Here is a 20,491-nt window from a genome sequence, read left to right on the forward strand (position 1 = left end):
ATTGGTTTTACTGTCTTATATTTGACCTGTTTAGTAGGTTATTGAAACCTACGTGTGGGAATAAATCTTGCTTTGTTTAGGACCCACAGTGACTGCATTGTCTCAGATACATATTTGCTTGACTTTCCACTTCCCAAGGAGGAAGAGATGATTAGCAAGGGGAACGGAATGGAGGAAAACACTGTTGAAATGACAGAGAGCCAATAGGAAGCAACTTTGTTGATTAGCATACTTTCCCCAAGCCTCAACCGTGGTGCTGAACCCTGTCCCGATTGAAGAGTGAGCCAGAGGCAGAACAAACAAGTGCAAGCTGCTTGCCATGTTGCCCACAAGTCCAGTCCAGTCAGTGAAGGCACGCTTGTTTTGTAGCCATGCCACCAAACGATGGAAATTAGTACAGACGTATTTGAATCCTTAACATTTTGCGAAAAATAAGGACACATCTCAAATAAGCAGTGGGTTGAGGGCAAAGCATGGAAAGTAGAGTTTAACTCCAATTCAGCTTCACAAGCTACAAATACGGTCAACATTTTCTCACAGGGCATCAGTAATGTGCTGAAGTGTCTTTTTCAGTCTATCATTAGGATTAGGGACTCTTTCAGAACGTTCAATACCTCTGCAGTCGCCAATCAATTACATTATCCATCATCTGTCATGTTTGAGAGTTGTCCTTTTGGCCAAGTAGAAGACTCACCAGCTCAACTCTGATAAGAAGCAGCACGAAAATTGCCTTGCGGCTACTTTGTTTGAATCTTATTATTGGTTTAAAATCTACGTCATTTCGGAGTGTCATTACGAGAAGGAACGTTTCTATGCAGTGTATCACTGGGCTGTGACTGCAGGACTGAATTTAATGCATATCCTTTCAATCTAAGGGATTGTCTGTCCTATGCACAAGGCAGCATTCCGAGCCTCGAGACTTGCGTTCGATTTAAAATCTTTACATCTGTTTACGATCCCTTCTTCACAGTCTCTGTCACTCATTATCCCTGTGCACTTTTTCACCCTGCTGGCCATTTATTGGGTCCAACTGAACCAAGCCCTTGTGCTAGAGTCGCTGTCAACACCCATTTAAAACGCCCATCACTCCCAACTGTTATTGGCACAAATCAAGATTAAGTGGGCCATTGGCGAAACGCTCAACTACAGCTCCTGTCTCTGCTCCTTTCACTGATTCAGACATAATGTGTGACTTTATCTTTACTGTCTGTCTCTCACGTGGCTCTAATCGTGGGAGTTTCATCTGATCCAAAGAGAGGAGCGAGGTAGGGGGGGTTTTTATCTCGGAGCAATCAAGATCCCCCTCTGCAAGTAAGTAGGATACAATGCTGCTCAGTGTGTGAGGCTGAGGCTGTGCAGAGCTGGGCTGTGAGTGATCAGAGCAGAGAGAGTGTCTGCAGGGAAAATACCCGGTTCCTGTTACACAGCTCCATAGGTCTCCATATCTCAGAGAGATGTTCTGGGACCAGGCCTCCCCATCCTCATGTGGCCTACCCCCTCCAATTAGCCCCTCAATCCTCTGCGTCTTCCCGTAGACGGTCTTTCGCACCACGACAAATGCCGACGTTGTCACATAAGCCCAGACAGTTTATTTGTGTTAGCCTCCTCCAGCCATATAATTTCACCTTAAGTCTGGGCGGGGAAACGGGGCAATATGCTAGAGAAACACAAATATTGGCAGAGGAAATGGTTTTAAGGCTGACACAGAAACATCTATGAAAATGTTTCATTTTATGGAGGTTAGGGATCTATGTCCAAAGTGGTGTCAAATATAGCACATGTAGGCACATACAATGTAGGATTTTTAATCTCCGAAAATATGTTTGGGGTTAATATTTTCTTTCAATTAAATCTGGTCACTCTAAAATATGTTTTGAGCATAGTATTACTTTTAATGAGTCTAAAAAAACAGGCGCCATACCCCTGAAATGGAATTTCCTACTTTTTTTCTCTCTGCATGACAGGATTTAAGCTTGTTCTTCTGGGATTTGGCTCACTGTGCTTTAGAAACATATGGTGCATATCGCAGCTCAAAGACTGAGTAGATAACCTTTTCCTGTTAAGCCCATTGAAGTTCAGTATACACAAAACACTTGACACTTTTTTTTTTTTTTTTTTTTTGTCTGAATAGTCTTTTAAAGTCCAATATGTTTAGTCTTTTATATGTTGTCGTTACTCAAGTACTTCTCTTTCAATCTTACGTTTCATCTTTGCATAAGAAAAATTAGGCTTAATGCCTGGTATGTTTCTCCACAACTTAGTGTTCACATCGTTCCGTTTGAGCAGTATGCCGGCACTCGGCACATTGCCCCAAAGTGGCCATCTCTAATTCACCTCAGCCAATCCATGCCAAGAAGCTGTCCTTGTGTGTTGGAAGCTCATATCCACTTCCATGGCTGTAAGGATTCCTGTAACGTTCCTTTGCATCACTGGTTGCATGAAGGGAAAAAAGGGCCTCCTTGGTGACTCATTCCTCCTATTTGCACAAGACGGCGTGAGGAGAGGATGGCTGGTCTGGGACCTGGTGGTGCACGTATTTTCATCTTGAAGCATACCCACACAACGGTCTCCACAGTGACAAATGAACCAATCATGGTCTTCGAATTAGATTGAAGCATATTGCGAATTGAAGCTTCAGAAGTAAAATCCACATGATTGGAGAACAAAAAAACTGTGGGAAATGTTTTTGAAAGGGATTTACCAAGATAAAGTGTAGCATCCTGTTGTGCTTTGATGAAAAAGTGTTTGTGACCTATTTGGTTGAGTTAGCCTCTAATATTGTTGCCACAGCAAGGAAATTATGTAACTCAGTGGGCAGTATATCTGCATGTTGTCCTCTGACTTCATGTGCCGTAATATATTTTATTGGGTTGTTTATAGATTTATACCTCATATCAGTACTTAACATTCAGTCTTGTGTAAGTTCAGCCTTATCAGATAACTGACGTGATATGGGGGCAGGCCAGTTATCCATTGTCAATGTGAAAAGTTTACTATAAATCTGTGTGCAAACAGTATGAGCTCCATGACCGAGGTCTGAGGGACTGCAAACTACATACAGTTGAAGTTGGAAGTTTGCATACACCCTAGCCAAATACATTTAAACTCAGTTTTTCACAATTCCTGGCAGTTAATCCTTGTACAAATTCCATGTCTTGGGTCAGTTAGGATCACCACTTTTATTTCAATAACGTGAAATGTCAGAATAATAGTAGAGTGACTTTATTTCTGCTTTTGCTTCTTTCATCACCTACACTCAATTAGTATTTGGTAGCATTGCCTTTAAATTGTTTAACTTGGGTCAAACCTTTCAGGAAGCCTTCCACAAGCTTCCCACAATAAGTTGGGGGAATTTTGGCCCATTCCTCCTGACAGAGCTGGTTTAACTGAGTCAGGTTTGTAGGCCTCCTTGCTCGCACACACTTTTTCAGTTCTGCCCACAAATGTTCTTTAGGATTGAGGTCAGGGCTTTGTGATGGCAACTCCAATACCTTGACTTTGTTGTCCTTAAGCCATTTTGCCACAACTTTGGAAGTATGCATGGGGTCATTGTCTATTTGGAAGACCCATTTGCGACCGAGCTTTAACTTCCTGACTGATGTCTTGAGATGTTGCATCAATATATCCACATAATTTTCCATCCTCATGATGCCATCTATTTTGTGAAGTGCACCAGTCCCTCCTGCAGCAAAGCACCCCCACAACATGATGCTGCCACCACCGTGCTTCACGGTTGGGATGGTGTTCTTTGGCTTGCAAGCCTCCCCCTTTTTCCTCCAAATATAACGATGGTCATTATGGCCAAACAGTTCTATTTTGTTTCATCAGACTAGAGGACATTTCTCCAAAAAGTACGATCTTTGTTCCCATGTGCAGTTGCAAACCGTAGTCTGGCATTTTTATGGCGGTTTTGGAGCAGTAGCTTCTTCCTTGCTGAGCGGCCTTTCAAGTTATGTCGATGTAGGAGTCGTTTTTCTGTGGATACAGATACTTTTGTACCTGTTTCCTCCAGCATTTTCACCACATCCTTTGCTGCTGTTCTGGGATTGATTTGCGCTTTTCGCACCAAAGTTCGTTCATCTCTAGGAGACAGAACGCGTCTCCTTCCTGAGCGGTATAACGACTGCATGGTCCCATGGTGTTTATACTTGCGTACTATTGTTTGTAAAGATGAACGTGGTACCTTCAGGCATTTGGAAATTGCTCCCAAGAATGAACCAGACTTGTGGAGGTTTACAATTTTCTTGGTCTTGGCTGATTTCTTTTGATTTTCCCATAATGTCAAGCAAAGAGGTACTGAGTTTGAAGGTAGGCCTATAAATACATCCACAGGTACACCTCCGATTTACTTAAATTACATCAATTAGCCTATCAGAAGCTTCTAAAGCCATGACATCATTTTCTGGAATTTTCCAAGCTGTTTAAAGGCACAGTCAATTTAGTGTATGTAAACTTCTGACCCACTGGAATTGGAATGCAGTGAATTATAAGTGAAATAATCTGTCTGTAAACAATTGTTGGAAAAATTACTTGTCATGCACAAAGTAGATGTCCTAACCGACTTGCCAAAACAATAGTTTGTTAACAAGAAATTTGTGGAATGGTTAAAAAGCGAGTTTTAATGATTCCAATCTAAGTGTCTGTACACTTCCGACTTTAACTGTGTCTTAAATTCCTCTCTTCTTTTTTCCCTCCTCGTCTCCCCAGATGAGGAGTATGGTGCTGAGGGTGGAAGGGGACCCTCTTCCCAGTCTGCTCAGCCCCAGTCTCCACCTCATTTCCAGCCCGGCTTTGGGGATCCAAACCAGGGGTCTGGGTCCATGGGGGGTCCCCCCTACCCCCCCACCAACTACAACAATATCAACATCCCCCATGGAGCCCACTGCCCAGCCAACACACCTGCAGAGCTCCCTCCACCTACAGGTACAGTATAGGAGCTATACACACCACCCTGTCATCCACAACACTCATCAGAGCCTTTAGATTGCTACTCATGAGCTGTTCATATCTTTAGATGGATCAGTGCAGTCTTTCTTTGTGATTACAAACATGATCAGCTCTAGCAGAGAGACAGAATGGTCATGATGAAGACTACATAGACTTGACTAATTATTTCCTTGTCTAGTTTGACTAGGCTAATTCTTCATCTGACCATTTTTCGCTAACTTCTCCTGATGTATAACAGAGTGGTGTTCCCCCTGACATAACGTGAGTACAGCTCTGCTCAAGCCTATGGGATACACTTTGCCATTATACCCGTCTTGTATATTTTGGCATTTTTCCTTGGCAGGTCTTTTGTGAGCGGAGAGACAGGATTGTGTAATGAACCCTAATGACTGCTTTCTTTGCGGCTGACTTGTGTCCCATATCACCCAGGGGACCGTTGAATCACACAAAGCAGCCAACACTCAGTCATTTGTAACAGCCCCACCAGACAAAGACCAATGATATATGTTTGTTTATTCATTCTCTAGTGGTTATTATGAATATGCCACAGGCTCATTAAGGTTGCTGTTGATGATAAAGGACATCAACATAGGTTGTGGATGTAATATGGACAGTTGAGATTTATCATAGTTTCCTTATTGACTCAGTCTTGGCAGGCCGTGGGCGGCAGAGGTCTGTCCTGGTCTTTGCCTTGCTGACTTTACCCTGCGTGTCTTCCTGTTTTCCCTGCTATCACTCTCTCACTCTACCTTTTTAAAGATCAGAGTCAGAGCAGAGCCAGGGGTGAAGGCAGGGGGTCAGTGAGAGCAGGGTCCATTCTGAAGCCCTGATAGGGTGCTTTCCCCCGGAGGCCCAGGGCCTGCCTGTGTCCTCTGTGATTAGCCCACTGGCTCCCAGGCACAGAGGAAATGACTGGTCTCCACCCAGTGACCCCAGAGGTGCCCAGGCGCTAATTGAATTGGGGGCGACACGCCACGCTGCAAACCCCAGATCCTGCAATACAAACACATGAAATGTATCTGCACAGATTTCCCTCAGGACTTTCCTTGTTTTTTTGGACCAATGTAGCTGGAACCTGTTTCAGGAGGCTATACATTGGCTGTGAGGAGAAAAATTAACATTGTTCCAGATTATGATCATCAAATGTCACCTTGTTTTCATCATAGATCTGCAGTCAATCATCCATTTGGTTGGAGTGAATGGACTGAGGACTGGTCTCCAAGTGCATTCAAACCACTTGTCTTTATACATCATAAAGTCATATCCCAGCGTTAGCCAACACATTTCTTGGTTGTGGCGTAGCAGAAGTTGAAAGTGCCCTGTGTTGTTTTTCCTGGACTCTAGAGGTTCTGGGTGGACTAGAGAGGTGGACTGGACTAACTCTGCCCTGTTCCCCTGTGTTAGCAGGAGAAGCCATTAAACCAGTGCCTGTTCCCCGAAGCATTCCAGCGGTCGACCCCTCACAGCGGAATGCCACTCAGGAAGGTAAGGAGTAAGAGCAGGAAGGTAAGGAGCGAGAACAGGACAGGGACCACATAGTACCCCCTTCCCTTCACCAGGCACCCTGGGGCTCAACTCGCCTCACACACACCCCAAAACCACCACCTCCTGGCTGTGAGGAGACGAAGGGTGGGGGCGTGAGGGGTGGAGAAAGACTGGCACATGGCAGGTCTCCTCATAAAATGCTTTATGGAAAACAGACTTCGGGCTCTTGGTTTCCAGCGCTGGTGGGAAAAATATGACCACAGACAAAACCCAAATAATCACTGGCTGATGAAAAGAAAATGACTACATTACCAATTGCAGTGTCATGACAATGCAGCATTAATAAATGTTAATGAATAGAGAGCAGAAAACACAGCGTTTGGTTGGCATGAGAGGTGATAATTACATGGCTTACGCAGCAGGAGCCAGTGTGATAGTGTTACACAGGACGTACGGTGCATTCGGAAAGTATTCGGACCCCTTGACTTTTTCAACATTTTGTTACGTTACAGCCTTATTCTAAAATGGATCAAATTTACGTTTTTCGTTATCAATCTACACACAATACCCCATAATGACAAAGGTCAAAGATTTTTTGCAAATGTATTAAAAATAAAAACAGCATACCTTATTTACATAACATTACCAAATACACTGAGGCACATTTTTAAAATTCGCTGCTAGAAGTTTATAGAATAAAAGTGAACAGTATAATAGTTAAACAATGCTGTTCACCTGTGATTTTTCCTGATCTATCCCTAGCACTAGCGCAATTGCTAACTTGCGTTAGCGCAATGACTGGCATCCTAGCAGATACCCATAGACTTCCAGTCATTGTGCTAATACAAGTTAGCATTGGCTCGCGAAACTACCTCTAACTTCCTTTTATATTGGACACAGAAACATAAATATGGTATCCACGAGTTAATCTGACTCTAGGGATGTAAATAAAGGGCCTCATTGCCAAATTCCTGAAGTATCACTTTAATTTATGACCTTCAAAGCCAAGCAAAATAAGAAGAAACCGATAAACGTTAGAATATTGACATTCTGTTTCTCTATTTGAGGAGGCCTTAGGCGATGTTTTGAAAACAGTTGAGAGTGCAGTGATGGTCTGTGACCAGACCATTTAACCTACCCTCAGAGCTGTGCAAATCTTTCCTCAGATGGAACAGCATTTGCATAGTGGTATATTCTGAAGGGCCAAGGTTATAAAATTACCTTAATGCCCACCAGTGTCTGCCTTGATTTAACACAAGTGTTCAGAATCTACCCAACCTCGGCATAACCCTATCATTTAAATGCCTGGTGGTAAATGGGAGCTTCTTGTGGCAAGCCACAAATGCATCCCTTGCCATGTGGCTAATACATGAATACTTTTTGCCCGTAATGTTTATTTACATTTTTTTGTAAATGGGACAGTCACCGGTAGACAATGCAAGATTGGGGAAATTTGGTCCATGATCATCATATTTTAGTATATCACTCACTGTAGCGGAGTGAAAGGGTAAGCAAGTATCCTCAATCATGTCCGTTTTTCCTCCCTCTAGTTTTTAACATGTTGCAAAACCACATGTTCTTAGTCATTGTCCATACCGATTAATAGGCAGTAACATTACTTAACACATACACAAGAAACCTATCATTTTGAAAGACACCATTCAATGTTTATGTTCATGTTACCACAAATGTGCTTTAAAACATGTTGAATTCTGAAGAAACTAAAAATGCTTAGCATATGTGTCTAGACCGACATGGTTCTTTAAGAGTTTTAAATAGTGTCTTATATTGTAAAAATGGTCATGGGACTTATGGCCAGTGTCTCAAATTCTGGTGATATTGCAGAGTGTGGTTGGATTTGTGAAATACGTTTTGAGTTCAAGGAGAAATCAGAGAGCTGTTTCAGGCTGGTCTGCTTCAGACAATTTATGACCTAATAGGGCGGGTCAGTGAGGGAGTCAAATAGGAGAGGCGTGTGTTACTCACACACAATCTCTCTTAATTAAGAGATCACATTATAGAATGTAACTTTTATTTTCAATAATTACACTTGTCTCAAAGAAACTCCTTATTCTTTGTCTCGGCAGGTGACGTGCGCCTCACGCCAGAGGACTACACCAGAGCTCAGAAGTACTGTAAGTACGCCGGCAGTGCCCTGCAGTACGAAGACGTGGGCACGGCGGTGCAGAATCTGCAGAAGGCCCTGAAGTTGCTTACCACTGGCAAAGAATGAGACCCATTGTCCCCCGGCGTCACTGTATCACTACATCGCTGATCTGGCCCAGAAGAACTGAGACCGTTACCCTATAATCTACAGCAACCCCAGCTGTATCCGTCTGAAGAAAGCAATTCTGTCCCAACATAACGTAAACAACAATGACATCTGTGTCTCCATATTGGACTCCTGCTGTGGAGCTTCCATCATGGCTGTCCATAACTAGTGAGTTGCTCACTAAAGACTTCCCGAGCCTGTATGTTAAAACGGTGCATTTATCCCCTGCTAATTTCCTCCTTATATTAGTTTTCACGAACAACCTATTCACTGTAGTTTGATAACACTTTTCTATGCATGCACGTTTTGGGAACGTACTCATGTTGCAGTTCAAAAAATACCACATTTCTCATCAATTTTACGTACAGTAAAGTAGCCCAATGCTTGAAGTAGACAGTAGATATAATCCCCTATTTTCAGGCGACATTGATCTGCCCTTTTACTGTGTTTTCAATACAGTATCTATTTGCCTTGTTTTCTCGGGTGAAAGGACTGTCGTTTCTGCATCAACACAATTTCAATAAAATGTGTAAATTGATTGATGGTTGGTGACCTGTTTGTATATACTGATACTGTCTGCTTTAGTAAACAAAACTGAGGAGGACTTTTGTTCAACAAGAAGGGGACATATACGGTTGGTTTCCTGGACATAAGTTTAGCCTAGTCCTAGACTAAAAAGCTATTTTAATGGAGATTAGCCATTGTGCATTCTTTTTAGTCTAGGACTAGGCTTAATCTGTGTCCAGGAAACCGCCCCATAGAGAAGTATTGTCACTTTAGTTGAAAGCCCTTCCCGTCACGAAACTTGGACTTTTGGATGCTCTGATCTTTGACTGAGCAGTAGATTGGTCCATCCTCAAATATGCAGAAGTTTCTTGAGTGAATTTTGTGTTTCTAATATTTCTAAATTGTTCATTTCATTTATTGATGTGTACTTAAATGAAGGACTCATTTTCCCGTTTATTAAAACGCATCAATTAAAGTATTTAAGTTATTGTTCATCATTTTATACATTTCCATAGTGATGTTGAACTGGGAAATATTGAAGCATGCCAGTGCTCCACACCATAGAGACCGCAACAGTCTGTTGATGGGTTATTTGAATAGATTTATCCAGAACGCAACATCCCTCTCGACTGCTGTCTCCACTTGAAATGTATTTAACTCATTTGCTCTGTTTATGTAGCCAAGCTTTGAAGATGACCTTCTCTTCTCCCTTTTAATGTTCGTTTGATAACAGTAATTGAACTGTAATGTACAGCCATTAGCGATTATTAAAATGTGCTGAAACTCTAAGAGCAGATAATTGAGTGGACCTCACTGTGGAATGTTCACTCTGAAGGCTCAACATATTAAATAAATGTGTAAATCAATGAGATGAAAGGAGTGAACAATTCCATTTAGAACATGTGTAATCTCACCAGGGAGTCCCCTGCTGCATTTACAAGGGGCATTGAAATTAAATGCTGGAAATTAAACCTTTAATGAACTGCATGATCCCCGACTGACATTTTTGAGTCCTGCATTTGCAAAATACCACACTGATACCTTCCAGCACATTTTGTTCATTAAATCAATCAGGTTACACCCCATTAAAATATGAATGAGACAGGAGAGGTACCGCAAATACCAAGTTCTTTGAGTGTCCTTAGGCTTCTACTAATTCAGGTAATGAACAATTAGTCGTCTGGGGTCATGTTTAGGTTTGCTCAACCTGTTCAATGTGATTACTATGCCTAGTTTCTTGATGTCATCACGCTCATTGTTTTTCTTCATTGCCTGCATGTTGCCTTAAGAGTTATACAAAGGGCATTGGCCCTTTATCTCTCGACTGGCTGAACTATCACCACCAGCATCTGTATTTGCCTGAGTCCCTTCCTTCCTTGTTGATGGGCATGGTGTTGATGCAAATGAAAATCAGGTGGATTCCTTCTACGTATTTTTTCTAGCATGTAGTTGATGGGGGAGAGAAGTCGCACGTCAATTGAAATTGGTAATTCTCTCTCTGTGACCGTGAACAACTGCACCTTAACTCTGTGCGGTATGGTAAGTATTGGAGGTCATGGGGACAAGATGCGGACATGTATTGCTTTCCACAGTTATTTTGCAACATTTCAATTTATATTGTTATGGTTAGTATACCACCCATACACACAACGTAAACACTGCTCACATGACATCAATACTGGCCCTATTTAGCTCACTTGACAGTACTGTGAGAACATCAGCTGGGTTTGATCATCCCTTTGTCATGATTCATTATGTACTGGTAGGAGCTACTTCCTTGGCTTTTGGAATAGTTTAAAGCCTCCCCGCCATTATAAAACAGCTGTGTCCCCAGCTGTATAGGTCACTCACAACTGGAAACGGAATCACTTTTGCCAGGCTATTGTCCGTCATTTAGGGAACCATATCTGAAAGTTAGTTTATAGCTGTATTGTCACGCCATAAAACTGTCAATGTTCTATTCTATTTTGGGATGTTTTGGAAGATGGGATAAAGTGCTTCCCATAGTTTCATTCAAAGATCTGTCATGTCTCATTATCTTAATAGAACCCCCCAACCCAATTAAGGAGCTACAATAAACTCAATAGTTCCATCAACAATAGAATACATATAATTTTATATTTTGGCTGTGGTTAAACCTCAACTACACAAAAGTGATGGCTTTGGAGAACGAAAAGATGAAAAAGTGTATGAGGCATGCATTTTGTATTATTCTGTACGTGAATCCAGGACACTCCATTTAGTATGATATATTATGTTTCACGTGGTAGGTATTCATTTGTGGATGTCCATCCATTTTGTACGCTATGTTACAAATTACAATTCGTATGAAATATTACGAATTTGCAAAACTTATATGTTATGAATTCTACTTTGTTGTGACTAACGTTAGCTAGGGTAGGGGTTAGGACAAGGGTTAGCTAAAACGGTTAAGGTTAGGGTTACGGGAAGGGTTAGCTAACATGCTAAGTAGTTGCAAAGTAGCTCAAAACTAATAACTAGTTGAAAAGTTGCTAGTTAGCTAAAATTATAATTTGTCTGTGATCAAATTTGGATAGCTAGATGTTCACGTAATACAGACACCCACTCAACCATCCTCCTTTCATGTTTGCCTTAAGTAACCTGTTTTATGTAACCAAACATGACATATCGTACTCATTTGAGTGTCCCAGATGTATGTTTACTATGTTACAGCTAGTCTATGAGACCAGGCTGAATTCAGATATCCAACCCTGTTAAGTTATCTCAAAGGAAGATCATTCTAAACTGCCATTGAAAGCAAAATTGCTTGGATCATTCATGGCCTACATACTAAATTCCACTATGCAGGAACTTGTTTCAGTCCTGTCCTCCCTCAGTTCAATAGATTCCATAAAAGATGCACTATGCAGAAATCACTCTGCAATTTCATGGTTGCTAAAATTCTAATAGTTAATTTCAGTTTATGTGGCAAAACAAGCAAGTATAGTGTAGATAATCGTTGTACCATCTAAACCGCAGTGAAATATATTTTCCCTAACCAACAATATTGATTTTCAGCTGTTTGAACCTGGTGTAAAGTAAAACTGGCAAAAACTCAAGAACGGGAAGCATAGAAATAACGCACATAGAATGCTACTTAGACTTGCTTTCAATGAGAATGACAGATCTATAACACAACTTTGGGGGTTTGGGGTTCTGATGGTGTTAGACAGTTGAACTAAGCTCATTAAGCATTTATAAGATATTCTTCAAAACATTAGGAACATGCTATTTCCATGACATCGACTGACCAGGTGAATCCCTGTGAAAGCTATGATCCCTTATCGATGTCACCTGTTAAATCCACTTCAATCAGTGTAGATGAAGGGGAGGAGACAGGTTAAAGAATGATGTTTAAGCCTTATGACATTTGAAACATGGATTGTGTATGAGTACCAATCCGAGAGAAAATGGGCAAGATAAAATATTTAAGTGCCTTTGAACGGTATATGGTAGTAGGTGCCAGGTTCACCGGTTTGAGTGTGTCAAGAATGGCAAAGCTGCTGGGTTTTTCACGCTCAACAGTTTCCCGTGTGATTCAAGAATGGTCCACCACAATTCTTGATACCATCCAACTTGACACAACTGTGGGAAGCATTGGAGTCAACATGGGCCAGCATCCCAGAGGAATGCTTTCGACACCTTGTAGAGTCCATGCCCGGACGAATTGAGACTGTTCTGAGGGCAAAAAGGGCTGCAACTCAATATGGACTACTCAGTGTATAATTAATTTTAAAGTTTAAAAAAATATGTAGCAATCGCAAATTACCCCTTTAAAGAATGTTTACGTTCATTGTGGCATGGCCTACTGTCAGTCCATGCTGTAAGTCACAGACACAGAATAAAACAATTATCATGGGACCTAATTATGTGGAATCTGTGAATGTCCAATTTGTCAATTTTCACAGTATGGTGGAGAAGCAACTGCTGTAGAATTCTGGATGGGTTTGTAGCATTTTGAGCACATTTTCTTAACCCCTGGGACTTGCCTGCCTGGCTTTAGTTGAGGGTGGGGCGCCAGAGGGAGAGAGAACGTCCTCTAGCTGTGTGCAAGGACACGGCCCTGAACGGTAAAACAGCTTTACTGATGTTTCCAGCATCTTGCGGGACGGGGAAAAGGTTCATCAATCGATTTGAGTTTCGACTTTGGGATAAGTGCGTGTTTAGCGTTTATACACTGAATTGTGATTGCCTGAATTAAGTTTTCAAACGTCGGCGTGTCACGGATTTGAAGAAGTTTCCAAAAGTTTTCCAAAACTGCAAACTCCAGTCGGACGACAGGAGAGGAGATAATATGATTCTTCAAGGAGACCAGCTCCCTCTTCAATAAGATAATGTAAGTTATATTTTTAAAAAAAAGATTGCTCATGGCGTTATTGTCAATGCTTGACTTTTTCATTGTCTTAGAGATTGTTCTGAGTGTGACCAGAGGATAACTTCATGGATGTTACATTGTTACACTTTGTGTTTATTTACTATTAATTAGCCTATTGACTCTGAGAGTGGTCATAATGTTTTCAAAACACAGTCAACATCTTGTTCTGTATAGTTAACCCATTTGACTGCTAATGTAACGCCGCTGGCCATATTGCTATAGGGTTTTCATAAATTCATGTTCAATAGCACTCAAGACATGGTCAATTATTACATGCTAAATGCACACTGCATGATGATGACACAAAGTAAACTCAACTATTTTAGAGGAAGTGAAAGTAGCTTACATCATAGAGAACAGCTTTTTCACTAACATGGATTTTTCTGCCTAGCTCTACTGAACACACTACTGACCTTACTGAACAATAAAATGAGTGAAATTCGTATTATTTCCTCATCTCTCTGTATGCTGTATTGATGTATGCCACGTTTTAAAAATATATATAATTTCTACCAGATTTTGTATCTTCATAAAGACTATACATTGACATGTGTTGTCTTCTGAAGTGTAATCAGCATGTGAGAAATTGCTGTTGAATGACTGTTCTTAAAATGTTCTTCACTGGTGTTACACAACCCTAGAATGTGTTCCAAAAGGTGATGTAAACTGAACGATTACAGACTAAACTCACAGCTTCCAGCTAGTTCCACCAGGTCCTCAATGTGGGACTTCTCTGACAGGACAGTGAAAATTAAGAGATGTGAAATGAAGTCATAGAGAATCTGTTGAAAAGAAGATGAATAGCCTCTACCTGCCCCAGGTGGCTGATGTCAGTCACTCCACAAAACTGGGGGATTTAATTAAAAAGTCTTAATCTGATGGCTCTCATATCCTGAGACCAACAGCTCAGTGATGACACTATACCATTATAAGGCATCCTCAAAGGAGGGCTCTGTGAAGGGTGAGAAAGACAGGCCTTTAGCTATCGTCATGAATGTGTCTGGAGATGGTTCATGACTCTTGTCCAACCAGTCTTCTCTACTATAAGTACACTCTAAACATGTATTCCTACTAGTTTGGATATTGATAATACTGTCTTCATCTATGTTACTACTGCCCATTTTTTATTATGAGGGCCTGGCATCAATGGGTTTGATGGACGTACGTACAACGAAAATCCACCCTAGCCATCAGATGAATCAGTCTTTATGTGTTCTCCATGGGACCCAAAGCACTGACCCCTCTCTGCTTGTTTTGCATTCATATTTACATATTTTGAGAGAAACAACTTTCAACAAAGAACACTTTTTCTCTAATGTCAGGAATTGCATGAATTAATGTAATAAGCAATTAATTGAGTCTTGTTCTCTAGGCCTAATGCTATAAAATATGTGTAAAGATGTAATTCACTTCCTTATTTTTTTCTTCTACATTTGAAAGGCTACTGTCTACTCAACTGTTTAGGCTACTAAATAAAAAAAAGGGGATTGTTAGAAATGTCAACTTTATTTCAGAGGTTTCCTTCCTTTGTACAACACAATCACAACCAATCATTTCCAATAGCCATATTAGTTACTATTTGAATAGTCAAAGTAACAATGGATGACTTTAGAATTATGAGAAAGTATATTCGTGGCTTTTTTTTTGTGTGAAATTTGTATAGTCTACTTTGCCATATTTATACTGTTTATACTGAGTCTGTTCAGAAAGAATATTGACTGTCCTTTGAGATAAGGTCGTGGGGTTATAAGGTCGTGGAGTTATAAGGTCGTGGAGTCGTAAACATGCCAGTTCTTCACTACTGAGTATTGTTTTCTGAATGACTATAAGAAAGGATTTTCCTTCCTTCTCTTGATGAGATCACCTCTCTTGATCTTTGTTTCCTGGTAGCCATGATGAACGTGATGAGGTAAAATACTGTTGTCTGAATAAAATATGACCAGGGATCATGGCCTTTGTGTTTGGCCTATATATATACTCCATATCACTTCTCTCGGTGCTCCTTCTACTTGCGAGGAAGTTGAATTGCAATACTCATCATCTTGTCTAAGTGAGTTCCCTGGCAGGGCTTTGAGTTAGGACACAGTGAACTTGGGAGGGCACACAGTGAACAAAACAACAGTGGGTCAAGTTTAGTGAATTTTGTGAATATAACGATGTTATTTAAAGTCTTCATTGAAGCAAGGGAGAGGGTTTGGTATTTTTCCATACTCTGATGCTGTCGCTGCGAAGATGCGGGGATCACATTGATGTCAGTAAATTACTATCCCGTGACTACAGTGATTGCATCTCTTCAGGAATCATTCAATGGGTGATACCTACTGCCTACTGAGAAAATGCAACATAGAAAGACTCACAGAAGCTTTGAAATGTTATTTTTAATCTTCCTCCAGCACCACCCAGAGCTCAGGCAACACCTAGAGTACCGGTGAACACCCAGGTCCAGGAATGGCTGAAGAATTGCAACATTTGCCTAGAACTAACACTACAGATAGCAATACTGGGTGATTTGAAAAGCCATAGTCAATCAATCAACACTATAATTATTATTTTAGCAAAAATGTTTATTTTTAATTTAAAATCTGTAGAAGCTATGAGAATAGGAAGGTTCAATTCTTTTGTGAGGCATCACAGCACAGTTGAGAAATATATGGCAAGTAGAAATCCGAAATGGATGATGTTGAGAGTCAGATGGGAGGGGTTGAATGGAGCTGAAGGGTGGGACTAATAACAAGATAAACAATGTAAAACATACGGGATCTGTAAAATGTATATAGGTTCAGAACTTCTGTGAAATAGCATAGTTACAAATAGAAATCAAACTGGATGGACATCAGAAATAGAGGAAGGACTAAGAACAAACAAGAGAGAGCTATTGTAAAGTAGACTGTGTCTGTAGAATGTGTATAAGATGTATGGATTGAAGGTAGAAGCAGAAGTGTTTATTAGTTTACTTCAATTGGGGGAAGGGTGGTAGGGTTTGCGGGGAATAATAATAAAGGTATATTCTTTAAAAAAGTATGTGTGTCTTTATACGTACAGTATGTGTATGTATATATGTGTATATATATGCATGCGTGTATGGATATATATATTTACCAAAAAAAATACATTGGAAGCAACATTCTTTCCGCAATATTAAGCTGATCCACCCTCTAGGGGAAAAAAACAAACAAAAAAAACACCTAGAGTAATTGGTATCAATTAAGCCCAGACCAGACGTGGCTATTGGCTAATGAAGGTAGTGTTTGGTAAAGCGGAAAAGCAGTCCGTCCAGATAGAGTCTCGCTCAGTGTAGTGGAAGTTAACAGAGGAGGCCCTTTCCTATCCAAGATTGAGGAGGCGAACAGGGCCTCTTGGCAGATGCTCCATCCTGTCCATTATAGTTAAGGCCCACAGCAGCTCAACCATATGAGTAGCTAATAGTCGCTAACCCAGCTCTGTGAAATTACTTGGGTTTGGAGTATACTGTAATTTCCTGACTGACTGAGAGGTTTGTTTGTGTGGTCTTGAGTTGATTGGGAGAATTTTAGAAAACGAGGTGTCACAGAAATGTTGAAATGACTCAGATTCAGATTCAGATGGGGTCATGGGTCACGTGTGAATTCAGAGAAAAATGACACCTAGAAACCAAAGAGAAACATCCTCACATGACAAGAGGTGGATTTTGTAGTATCTCTGTAGTAACCCCACATCAATGTACAGTATCTGGACAGCAGAGACCCAGCAATAAAATGTGTTAAGAAGAATGGATTGACTCTGCTTGCTATTTGTCTCTTCTCTGTTCCCATCACATTGCAGTTTTCATTCTGTATTCTTGCTGTGAACCTGGTTTAGGTTTGTACTGTTTGCTTGTTTTGTTAGTGATTGATCGAATTCACTTGCGTACATGTTAGATAAGATTAGAGTGAATTTATGCTGACTGACTTGTGTATACATTTTTATATATCGATGGTGAACTCCTCTCAGACAATGTGGACGTTTCATATGCAATTGTTTCATTTATCTATTACATTTTAAAGACACAGCTTTTATCCATCAACTGAATGATATTCCTGGAATGTAAAGTCTACAGGCAAGAGGGTTGTATATACTGTATGTACCCAGAGATCAAAACAGCCACATTGGTTATTATGGGCATGGCTAATGACAGTAATTGGTGTATTTTCCTTTCGTTATTATAATACGATTTTCATGTGAAATTCAAACACGGAGCATTGAATGAACCACCACACTGATGCAGTCTGTCGGATACTTACCACTGGTGCTGTCTAACTCTGGAAGTCATTACAACTGACATGGGATAATTATTTAGCATTATATAACAAAACTGCATCTGCTTCGCTGTGGTTCCTCGTTGTGCGGAAAAATATGGTTCCATACCACAGATACATAATTCAAAATGTTGAAAGTGGACTCAAATTGCAGACCCATCAGTATGAATAAAGATACTGTAAGTGTGTGTATTTATGTCATTTGTGTTACTGCATGTGTATGACTATAAGACGATAACCAGCATGTCTCCGTCCTAATTGTGATTTGTGATTGACAGGGAGTCTTACATCTGTGGAGGATGGTGGCGATGGAAGTTCCGTAATGTCCTGCCAGTTGCCCTGCTGTTGATGTCCCTGCAAAGACAAGGTACAGATTGATTCTACTATTGGCGTCGCTTGTGTTTTCTTATGTTTTGAATAGTATTCCTCCTGAAATAAAAAAGACAAATGGATATTGATTTCTGATTGTTTCATTGCGGTTGTTAAACTGTATAACATTGCTTTCTCTCAACATTGCCCTCCTTTCATTCTGTCTTTTTTTCCTGTTTCAGTGATTGTGCTTGTTGCGCTTCTGCTTTCTCATGTTCGTTGCTTCTGTTAACACTGGCACTCATTGTTTTACATATGTACCTTCAGAATGATTGGACACCGAAAGGCAATTGTTATCCACAGTACAGTAGTTTGGTATCAGTAGCTATCAGACCTGCAAGTCAAACTATGCACTGGGCAGAAACATTGGCGTTACCTTTATTAACCCGTTCATTGGCGACAACTGATATACGAGTACTGTAGATTCCATAAAAGCACAAGACAGTCATGATATCTAAAGAAATGCCCAGTACATGGGCAGTTAAGTCTTGGATAAATACTTGTGGCAGTACTCGTGATGGATAAATGCAGTCATTGTGCAGTATTGGATAATGTCACTTTAGACAGCGATGACAAGACACTTTTTTATTTATCACCACCAGGTAATCCCGAAAGGGGATTTAAATATGTGTTTCATTACACTAACAGACTCTGAAACAGGGTGAATGTTTCCCAAATGACAAATGAAAATGTTTATGACTTTGCTTTCGTGCTTTTTCATTTTGTCACGTGCGATGTTTGACAGCAAAAAAAAACAAAAACACGTGACAAAATATAATTTCGACCCGAGAGTGCCGTTGAACGTTCTGCTAAGAGTCTTTCGGCTCAGCATGTGTGTAGGTCTAGGCTAATGTGTTTACCACACGAGCTAGCCCTTTTGAAGCCAGAAAAAGGCTTCCACTCTGTTGCAGTTCAGGCTTTATAAAGCTCACACCACTTCTCTCACCTAGGAGATAAAACATTGTTCTCCTGCATGTTGTAAGTCTGACTTGGGTATTTTATGCAGTTCTGGGTGTTCTGTAGTTTTTTTTAGAAAGCATAGTCTTTTTTTTCTATTTGTTACATGTCATAGTTGGCTGTGTTGGTTGGTATTGGCAGGCAGACCTGAAGCAGAGACATTTATAGTTCTGGTTGGTTTTCAGATAAGGCTTGGATCATAGGAGATTCAGTGCCGGGAAACAGGGCACTTTTTCAAAGTGTTTTTGGTGCCAGAGAGAGAATCAACAGAGTGATCTCAACTCGCAAACAATTATTGTCATAAAATGCTGCCCCATTTTTACTATTAAATACATACCATCTATCACAAGAAACAGGAGAGAAAAAAAATAAAAATAAAAAAAAAATAGAAAATTGAAGATACAAGGAAAATGTCAATAGAGTTCCTTTATTAAGTAGGACATCAAGAGGGGAATTTTGACTCAGACATGTCAACAGTTTATGATTAAATCCACATGGGTATCTGGCACCACAGGGCAGAGAACTCCCATTTCTGTTGTATTTGAATTGTGATAGGACACTTCTTACAACCACAAATGAACAGAACATCAAGTTTCCCCCCATCAATTGGCATTCCACAAAATATGATCTACGCTATGTTGAAGTTTTGACTTTGTCATAACATGCGTGGGTGTGTTCCTGGTGATGAGCTGTGGTCTCAGCAGACCTTTGAAAACAAATACAAATTGGCAGCGCTGTTCCGTGCTCCGCCATGTCACAGCAGCACAACTCCCATGTGTCAAGAAGATGGGGTCATTTGTGATTAAACTGCATGGGCCTCACTCCCCCACTCAATTAGCCCTCTCATGAAAGACAGGGGTGGGACAGAGACCAGCTGAGATACAGGTATCACAGGTGTGCTGCCAGGAGACCAGGAGGGGGCCGCTTGAAAGCAGCCAAGTAATCTGGAGGATTAAACTTTCCTCAGAGGTCCCCCCATCTGAAAGAGTCTATTTTTAGGCGGTGGGAGTGTCAGTGAATGTTTGAGCCCCTTTCTGCCCGTCTCTGCGTATCTGGCATTTCATCCCTTGGCACCGTCCCATTGCAGCCTGCCCTGCCGCCTCTCAAAGGAGCTTTCTGATCAAACCCTTTTTTTAGGCCCTCTCTTCACTGACCTTCATCGCCCTTCATGTTTCAGTCATGCTGCAGCAACAACACAGTGCAAATTTCATTACAGGTCAGCGTCTTCGGGTTTATACAGTAACAATGGGGTTTTGTGTTCTTATGTTAATGTCTCATTAAGAT

General features: G+C 40.8%; 2 protein-coding genes across 11 annotated transcripts in view; both read left to right on the forward strand.

Annotated features, from left to right (window-relative positions):
- The window catches only part of LOC110522243 (vacuolar protein sorting-associated protein VTA1 homolog), a 48,020-nt gene extending 37,943 nt beyond the window's left edge, over nt 1-10,077 (forward strand). For 3 of the 5 annotated variants that reach the window (XM_036975808.1, XM_021600467.2, XM_021600469.2), the window contains exons 6-8: nt 4,708-4,923; nt 6,352-6,432; nt 8,520-10,077. In XM_036975808.1, coding sequence (XP_036831703.1) covers nt 4,708-4,923; nt 6,352-6,432; nt 8,520-8,665 — 443 coding nt within the window. In that variant the 3' untranslated portion in view covers nt 8,666-10,077. The remainder of the gene's footprint in view (nt 1-4,707; nt 4,924-6,351; nt 6,433-8,519) is intronic. The other 2 variants (XM_036975809.1, XM_021600468.2) reach the window with 1 other exon arrangement.
- Nucleotides 10,078-13,232: 3,155 nt separating this feature from the next.
- The window catches only part of LOC110522244 (adhesion G-protein coupled receptor G6), a 69,333-nt gene continuing 62,074 nt past the window's right edge, over nt 13,233-20,491 (forward strand). For 4 of the 6 annotated variants that reach the window (XM_036975810.1, XM_036975816.1, XM_036975813.1 and 1 more), the window contains exons 1-2: nt 13,234-13,568; nt 18,160-18,248. In XM_036975810.1, the coding sequence (XP_036831705.1) occupies nt 13,567-13,568; nt 18,160-18,248 (91 nt within the window). In that variant the 5' untranslated portion in view covers nt 13,234-13,566. Of the gene's footprint in view, nt 13,569-18,159; nt 18,249-20,491 lie in introns of all 6 variants that reach the window. The other 2 variants (XM_036975814.1, XM_036975815.1) reach the window with 2 other exon arrangements.

The sequence above is a fragment of the Oncorhynchus mykiss genome, chromosome 4, assembly GCF_013265735.2.
Source record: "Oncorhynchus mykiss isolate Arlee chromosome 4, USDA_OmykA_1.1, whole genome shotgun sequence".
Lineage (NCBI taxonomy): Eukaryota > Metazoa > Chordata > Actinopteri > Salmoniformes > Salmonidae > Oncorhynchus > Oncorhynchus mykiss.